General features: G+C 38.6%; 1 protein-coding gene across 1 annotated transcript; it reads right to left on the bottom strand.

Moving 5' to 3' along the window:
- Positions 1–1382: 1382 nt before the first annotated feature.
- On the bottom strand, positions 1383–8144 carry LOC122562934 (interleukin-20-like). The gene is made up of 5 exons (XM_043716235.2): positions 7986–8144; positions 7830–7892; positions 6115–6267; positions 2688–2762; positions 1383–1466 (listed from the first exon to the last, which is right to left on the bottom strand). Exons 1-5 carry the CDS (start codon positions 8142–8144, stop codon positions 1383–1385), a joined length of 534 nt encoding a protein of 177 aa, XP_043572170.2.
- Between the last annotated feature and the right edge of the window lie 403 nt (positions 8145–8547).

Below are 8547 nucleotides of genomic sequence, written 5' to 3'. Positions count from 1 at the left end.
ACAATTTAATTAAAGCTCATTAGTTTGTAAGGGCAGACATCAGATCAATCATTACATTAATTGTAGTTTTCCAGTTTTAAATAAAACTCAGAGCAAAAACAAATATAATTTATTTCACAGATATTTTATTCCAATAAATAGATTATAAAGGATAATTTAGTAATATCAAATAAATACTTCACAAATTACATATGCCTGGTGATATTTACCAACATTAATAGTTGTGTCTTGTAATGTACAATATCCATAGATACACATGAAAATAAGGATTTAAATGTCATCTAATAAAATTAATTATAATTGTCTTCAGAGATAAAAGAACTCACACCTATGTGTCATCTTTCAGTACAAGGGGATGTCCTACAACACTTAACAGCCAGAAAGTACTTGAAGTATAATCACAGAATAATGAAGAATGTAACAATGAAATTTCACACATTATGGTCCCATGAGCAACAATGAGATAAGCAACCAGATTATTTGGTTTTACTAATAATATCTGAAGGAAATAACATTGGTCTAGTAAGGTTGGTCATCAGAATTCCCCAGCTCTTTTCAAATATTACCATGAAACCTTTAAGGGCAATCTAAAAGGGCAGAAGGCACCTCCAAGAGCACCCCTTCAGTACTGCATTGTAAAGCTAGCCTAGATTACAGGCTAGAATTGACAGTCTCACACAAGCATCTTTGAAGGCACAAGGGAGTACAAGGTACCCACCTCATCATGATCTTTCTCCATTTTATAGAGGATTGTGGAGCTGAACCTACTAATCCCTGATTTATTGAGGCTCTTAAATGCCTCATCCAGCCTCCAACACTATTTTACCATCAAAATGGGGGAACCCAAACCAAGCAGGTAGTCGGGTAATGTACTGGCTGGTGTAAGGCAAGAGGGTGGGGCACTTCCTTGAAATACCTCTCCAAGATCCTACCCCCTTTAATCCATTCCCCACCTTTCCCAACCTGTTCCCCCCACCCCCGGCACCTCCAATCCCTTGCTGGGCCCTCCCAGGCCTGGTCTGGGTGATAGCGACATTTGATTGACATTTATTCTTTTTGGGGGAGCCTATATTCCTAGCAGGGCCACTGTTCAATCCTGGATCAGCTGGGACTACAGAGCTGACAGTCAATCTAATTGGCTGGCAGTTCTCTAAGAGGAGACTTCCTGCCAAGTTAAGGGCTAGTCACAATATAACAGAACTCAGTACAATATCAAACAGGACAGTCGACTCTGGTATAATAGGTAAAGTTCTAGAACTGAAGGATTTTATAGTGAAGGTGGAAATGCAAAGATCTTAGGTAATCATCTCTTATCCAAGTATTACATTTCTTGGTACCATCTTGTATTGTCGCATTCTTTGTGCTGTACTCAGAGATAGTGCTTAGTCTTGGTGATACTGTGCCATCCAATGGATGAGAAAATCCACTTCACTGATAGCTTTTACAGCAGCAACATTAAGATCCAACTAAAGAAAGGCAGAGATATATTAATTAATAATAAATGGCATAAGGTCAGAGATAATAAAGATTAGGAAGAGACTATTATTTTCTTTAATGTCTTCTGTTTGTCAGGACCTAACCTTGCTTCTCCCAGTACTAGAAACATAAGTTAACATGGATACAAACCATGGTTCAACATATATTGCTTTCAGGATTTGTTGCAGGTAACTGTCTATTTTCGTAGCCCTTTTCCCAAGGCCCTTTGAACTTCTAGACATATGAAGTCTAACTATCTCACACTATGCTGAGAGAGAGCAAAGTACTTTCACATTGGGTTCACCATTTGGGATTTGTCTTTCCCCTCTTGTTCTTTACTAACTTCAAGGATGATTTTGACTTCAGACTTTGTTCATTGAAGTATTCTTGGTGCAATATGGGTTTAAAACTACACAGGGGATTACTTTCATTCTTGAAGAATTCACCCTTAAAGAAAGATGTTGTTAAACTTGAAAGGGTTCAGAAAAGATTTGCAAGGATGTTGCCAGGATTGAAGGGTTTGGACTGTAGGGAGAGGCTGAATAGGCTGGGGCTGATTTCCCTGGAGCATTGGAGGCTGAGGGGTGACCTTACAGAGGTTTATACAATCATGAGGGGCATGAATAGAGTGAACAGTCAAGGTCTTTGCCTCAGGGTAGTGGAGTCCAAAACTAGAGGGCATAGTTTCAAGGTGAGAAGGGAAATATTTAAAAGGGACCTAGGGGGCAACCTTTTCATGCAAATGGTAGTGCGTGTATGGAATGAACTGCCAGAGGAAGTGGTGGAGGCTGGTTTAATTACAACATTCACAAAGCATTTGGATGGGTATATGAATAGGAAAGGTTTAGAAGGATATGGGCCAGGTGCTGGCAAATGGGACTAGATTAATTTAGGATATCAAGTTGGCATGGACAAATTGGACTGAAAGGTCTGTTTCTGTGCTGTGTATCTGTATGACTATGACTGTAAGTGATGCGTGGTGCAGAATAAAACCAACATCTTGAGTTTGATTCCCAGACTGGTTGTGGCACTTCTTGTAGATATCTGCCTCCTCACCTTACTTCATGCTGTGGAGTAGCTACACTCAAGGTATGCATAATCAATTGGCTTTCTCTATCTCTAAAGGAAAGAGATGCCTAAAGTCTTTTTGGACTATGACTCATTATCCTATCTAACTTTATAGAAGTGAAGTGGAAAGCATGTCAACTTACATTTTCAAAAGCATTGTGTATCTCCTGTATCCTGACTTTGGATTCTTCTCCACAATGGCAATTGAACTGCGTACTCTATCCAATAGGAAAAAAAAGAAATGGAAACTAATGTTCCAGTGTCCAAATAACCATTCTGAATATATACATAGTACAGGTAGTTCTTCTATAACATGATGGTTGCCTTTGTGCAACCCGATACTATAGAAAAATCACGCTTTAGAAACAGCACTTATGGTGTTGGTGATGTAATTGCATTACAACCAACACGTTTCGAAAGTGTCCCCAAATCATCAATTGTGTTACAGTGAATTCATATTAATGAAATGCATGTTATAGCAGAACGTCATAATTGTTAAATGAACATATGTACTAATCATTTTTAATTACAACTGAGGTATTGCTTGTTACTTGTTTGCTATTTATTTAACAATCATTTAAGTTAAACAGACAACTGATCTCAAACATGATAGGCACATTTTTTTCCATTAAAGAGCATTCTTTGAATTATCTAAAACATGAACAGCTTGCAATTTTATAGTGTTTTATCACCTGTGAGAAATGTCACACAGCACTCCATGTAAAATGAATTTAATTGTTGAATGTAAGCAATTCAGAAATGACTACTCAAATCATTGTACCTATTGTATTGTTAAATGCAGTAAAGGTGACAGTAATATTTCTGATTCATACCATGACATTATGAATTGTTATGATATATATTACCATCCTGTACTAAAGGCTGCTATTATCCTATATGGACTACCCTCAGGTCAATGTCTGCATAATGCTGTGCACAGCCAGTATATTGAATTATACATTCAGGTGTACCTCACAGCAGATCACAATGACAAAGACAGCATTTGTAAAATCCAGTAATCTCTGCAAGCCTGACAGCTAATGTCATGCTGGAACAAAACAAAAACTAATAATTCCCTATAAGAACAGAAGAACAAGGAACAGGACTGGTCAATTCTGTCCCTCAGCTGTCATTTAATACAATCATGGCTTATCTCATCTCGGTCTCAACTCCACTTGCCTGTCCACTCTCCATAATCCTTCAACCATTACTCATTAAAAAATTTGTCTATCTCCTCCTTAAATTTCTCAGTGTCTCAGAATTCACCATACTCTGGGGCAGTGAGTTTCACAGATTCACTATCTTTGAGAGAAGTAATTTCTCCTTTTCTCTGTTTTAAATCTGCTACTTTCTATCCTAAAACAAAGACCTCTCATTTTAGATTGCTCCACACGAGGCAACATCCATTCTACATCTACATTGTCAATTCCCTTTAGCAACTTCTACACCTTTATGAGATCTCCTCTCATTAAGTAGAGGCTTAAGCTGCTCAATCTCCCTTCATACAACACACCTATTATCTCTGGAATCGAGCTAGCAAACCTTGTCTGAAATGTCTCAAATGCAACTTGTGATGATACTGCTTCTTTAACAAGGTTATATTGTTCTTGGTTTTTTTCAGGTGGTCATAAAGACACAGGTTCTGAAATGTCTGGAATTGTTTTACTCAAAGGAGCTTTTAAGTTTTAAATAAAAACACTTGTACAATGAAAGGTGAGTGGCCAGTTCTCCCAGCTCAACTTTACTCTGGTTTGGGTTTTGTTTTGGTTTTGAGCAAGCAGAGTTGTGAAGCTGTTGGACCCAAAGAAGCAGATCCATGCTGATCCTCCCTCTCTCTGACAACTCTCTTGTAAGACCCTGTCTTTGATTTTACCTTTTTTGCCATGGGGTGTTTATGGGGATTCTTGCAAGTATTTGGAACTGCATCATTATGTTGAGATAATCTGTTGGATTTTCGGATAGGTTAGTTATTCTGTACTTTGTTTTCCTTTGTTTGTGTTTCATTCGGTGATCTTGCAAATAAATTTTGTTTTGTTTAAAACTAAGTGGTTAGGCCAGCCGCATCACTCCTGGAGTATCCACTCTATACCCACTTAAAACAACGAGCAAAGTTAGGGTCCGGGCTGCTTTCTTGAAATGTTTTGAGGGGGTCTGGCCTGGTCTACAACAACTCTTTAAATAAGGGGACTTAAATTCTATGCAACACTCCAGGTGAGGTCACACTAATGCTTTGTACAGTTGCAGTAACACGTCACTATTTCTTACTCTATTCCTTTATCAATAAATGCAAAAATTCCATTCACCTTCGTTGTTACCTCCTGTATCAGCATATTTGTTTTCTGCAATTCATGCCCGAGGGCACCGAGATCCCTCTGCATTGAAGCACTCAGAAATTTCTCACTATTTAGATAATAAGGTGTCTTTCTATTCCTCCAACCAAAATGGATAACCTCACACATCACCTGCCAAACTTTTGCCCATTCCCTAACCTATCCATATCCAACTTTAAATTTCTAACTTCTTCGTTACAGCCTGTATTCTCGCCAAATTTAGTATTTATCTGCAAATGTGACTACAGTGCTTGCTATCCTCTCTTTCAAATCAATACTATAGATATTTGGGGCTCAAGGAGCAAATCCCCTGTGACACACCATTATATACATCTTGCTAACCAGAAAGAGATCGATTTATCCTGAGTGTCTGCTATTAACATTGAAAAGATTTCATTTTAAGTTTCTAATGATCACAACTTGTACAGTACATTGAGTGAAAACTTTACAAATGTGATTTGCACTTGGCTAAGTTTGAACTGGAGTGCAATGAAACTAACTAATTGAGGAAGCCTTAAAGCTCTCAACTGCAATGTACTTAGGCACCAAATTAAGGTACTGAGCTTTAGTTATCATATCCCTTTTGCATCAAATGAATCAAAATGTGCTTTGATTTATACAAAAATATTGTAAACCTCTACTTTTATAACTGGGAAGCTGTAATGAACCAGCACAGTAGCAAAATTATTCATGCACTGTCACCCCATTTAGAAAACAGAACATAGAACAATACAACGCAGAACAGGCCCTTCTGCCTCAAATTTGCGCCAACCTGTGAACTATTCTCAGCTCGTCCCCCTACACTGTCCCATCATCATCCATGTGCTTATCCAAGGATTGCTTAAATCTCCCTAATGTGGCTGAGTTGATTACATTGGCAGGTAGGGCATTCCACGCCCTTACCACTCTTTGGGTAAAGAACCTGCCTCTGATATCTATCTTAAATCACCCCTCAATTTGTAGTTATGCCCCCTCATACAAGCTGATGTCATCATCCTAGGAAAAAAACTTTCACTGTCTACCCTATCTAATCCTCTGATCATCTTGTATGTTTCGATCAAATCCCATCTTAGCCTTCTTCTTTCCTATGAGAACAGAAGAATTTAGAGAACCAGAACACAAAGTAAGATTGGGAGGCCATTGTGTTGGGAAAAGCACACAATTCTATGTGGACCTTGATGATACTCTAAAATAAAGTCAGAACCTCTAATACTTGAAGGCTCCAATCCTTGTTACTTACACACTGCCGAAGATCTCGCTTGATGCTGAGGAAGGAGTTGGCCAAGCTACTGGTCCTCCTCTCGATGAGGGAGCTGGATGGAGTGTGATGTTTGAAGACAGTCTCCACATAGAATCTCAACAAGTGGCGCAAAAAACAGCAGCTCTCCTCTGCCTGGAAATGAGAGCAGGTTAGGGGAACAGGTGAGTAAATAGGTCAATTTGCAACATTGTTTTCCAATAAAAGAAACTGCATATTATTTATTTATTTGAATATATACTGTAACAAAGACGATTGATAAGAGCAGAGCAATGGACGTAATCAGTACGGCTTTCGACAAGGTTCCTCATGTTATACTGGTTAGCAAGGTAAGATCACATGAAATACAGAGAGAACTAGCCATTTGGATACAAAATTGGCTTGGTGACAGAAGACAGAGGGTGGTGGTGGAGGGTTGCCTTTCAGACTGGAGGCCTGTGACCAGTGGTGTGCCACAAGGATCAGTTCTGGGTCCGCTGCTTTTCGTCAGTTATATAAATAGTTTGGATGTGAATTTAGGATGTATATAGTAAGTTTGCAGATGACACCAAAATTGGAGGTGTAGAGAACAGCAAAGAAGGTTACCTCAGAGTACAACGGGCTGAGGAAAGAAAGATGGGGTTGAATGGAGATAAATGTGAGGTGTTGCATTTTGGAAAGGCAAATCAGGGAGGACCTATGCACTTAATAGGAAAGTCCTGGGGAGTGTTGCTGAACAAGGAGACCTTGGAATACAAATTCATAATACGTTGAAAGTGGAGTTGCAGATAGACAGGATAGTGAAGAAGGTATTTGATAAGCTTTCTTTTGTTGGCCAGAGCATCGAGTATAGGAGTTGGGAGGTCATGTTGCCACTGTACAGGACATTGGTTAGGCCACTTTTGGAATATTGTGTGCAATTCTGGTCTCCCTCCTATTGGAAGGATGTTGTGAAACTTGAAAGGGTTCACAAAAGATTTACAAGGGTATTCCAGGGTTGGAGGGTTTGAGCTATAGAGAAAGGCTGAATAGGCTGGCGTTGTTTTCCCTTGAGGGTCGGAGGCTGAGTGGTGGCCTTATGGAGGTTTATAAAATCATGGGATACATGGATAGGCTCAATGGACAAGGTCTTTTCCCTGGAGTCCAGAACTAGAGGGCATAGGTTTAGGGTTTGAGGGGAAAGATTTAAAAGGGACCTAAGGGGCAACTTTTCACATAGAGGGTGGTGCTGTATGAAATGAGCTACCAGAGGAAGTGGTAGAGCCTGGTACAATTACAACATTTAAAATGTATCTGGATGGGTATGTGAATAGGAAGTGTTTAGAGAGATATGGACCAAGTGCTGGCAAATGGGACTAGATTAGGTTAGGATATCTGGTCAGCATGGATGAGCTGGACCAAAGGGTCTGTTTCTGTGCTGCACATTTCTATGACTCTATGACTTGAATTCTTTGGCAGCTGGTGCATCTGAATAGTGTTTTTAATACCTGTTCTGTTAATCAAATAGGCACATATAAAATTGACTTCAGAAGTATTTCATGATAATAACAATTGAGATCTTATTGATATGCTATCAGAATCAACATTCTTTTTAAAATAGCACCATTTAAGCTAAATTATTCTTATAACTACGTTCATTGTATGATTATCCAATGAAAAATATTTAAATTTGCATCAGAAATTAACGAACAAAACTTTTACTACAATGAAAACCATACCTGAATGCCGTGAAAAATAGATTCAGTCAGAAACCTGGTGTCAGTAATGGTATCTTCTGCTTGCTGTCAAAGGAAGTAGACAGTGTTTTATTGCAAATGCACATTAAATATCTTTTAAGTACAAAAGTTAAAGGTGTTCCTGAGTGTTTTACTTACAATAATGTGCTTTATTTCTGAGAAGTAATCTTGAATCTCTTGTAAGTTCGCGGTCAATGAGCATTGCCCAAAATGTAGCCTCTTGCTTTCAGCAAAAGGGGGCTGAGAGATGCTAACTGAAAGAGCCAGGCAGAAAATAGTAGGAAAACTTTTCATCATTGTCGGCAGCAGCTTCTGGAATAAACCTAGGATGGAAGAGGGCAAAATATAGGTATCTTCAACTCTGAAATATTTCTTCATGTCTTAACTTAATCCTTATTTATTTTATAGAAAATCCATTCAATCCACTGGACACCGTAACTCAGCAATGTTTTGGACTCTGGAGTGTACCACTGGCCTATTTAGTCTACAATTCACAATTTCTCATCAGTTTACTTACCAGATTTTTAAAATTTCATTGAAAGGATCATTCATTGCTTTTATGAAGAAAAAGGAACCTGCTGTGGCTTCCACTGTGCAATTCGGTGATCTCTCATTAATAAAATGCTGCATAATTTCCTCTTTTCTTTCCACATCCTTAATTTTAAACATATATACATTTAGTCTTCAAATCATGCAACTC

The sequence above is a fragment of the Chiloscyllium plagiosum genome, unplaced genomic scaffold (assembly GCF_037043375.1).
Source record: "Chiloscyllium plagiosum isolate Xiang-an unplaced genomic scaffold, Cpla_swu_hap1 HiC_scaffold_26, whole genome shotgun sequence".
In the NCBI taxonomy this organism is placed as follows: Eukaryota; Metazoa; Chordata; class Chondrichthyes; order Orectolobiformes; family Hemiscylliidae; genus Chiloscyllium; species Chiloscyllium plagiosum.
This window is presented reverse-complemented; position numbering and strand designations above follow the sequence as displayed.

Bases quoted from the DNA above. Each gene is read 5' to 3' on its own strand.
- LOC122562934 (XM_043716235.2), bottom strand. From the start codon at position 8,144: ATGATGAAAAGTTTTCCTACTATTTTCTGCCTGGCTCTTTCAGTTAGC. The intron at 6,268-7,829 runs GTATGGTTTTCA...TCTCATTTCCAG, and splicing joins CTATTTTTCACGGCATTCAG to GCAGAGGAGAGCTGCTGTTT. The intron at 1,467-2,687 runs GTAAGTTGACAT...GCCTTTCTTTAG, and splicing joins TACACAATGCTTTTGAAAAT to TTGGATCTTAATGTTGCTGC.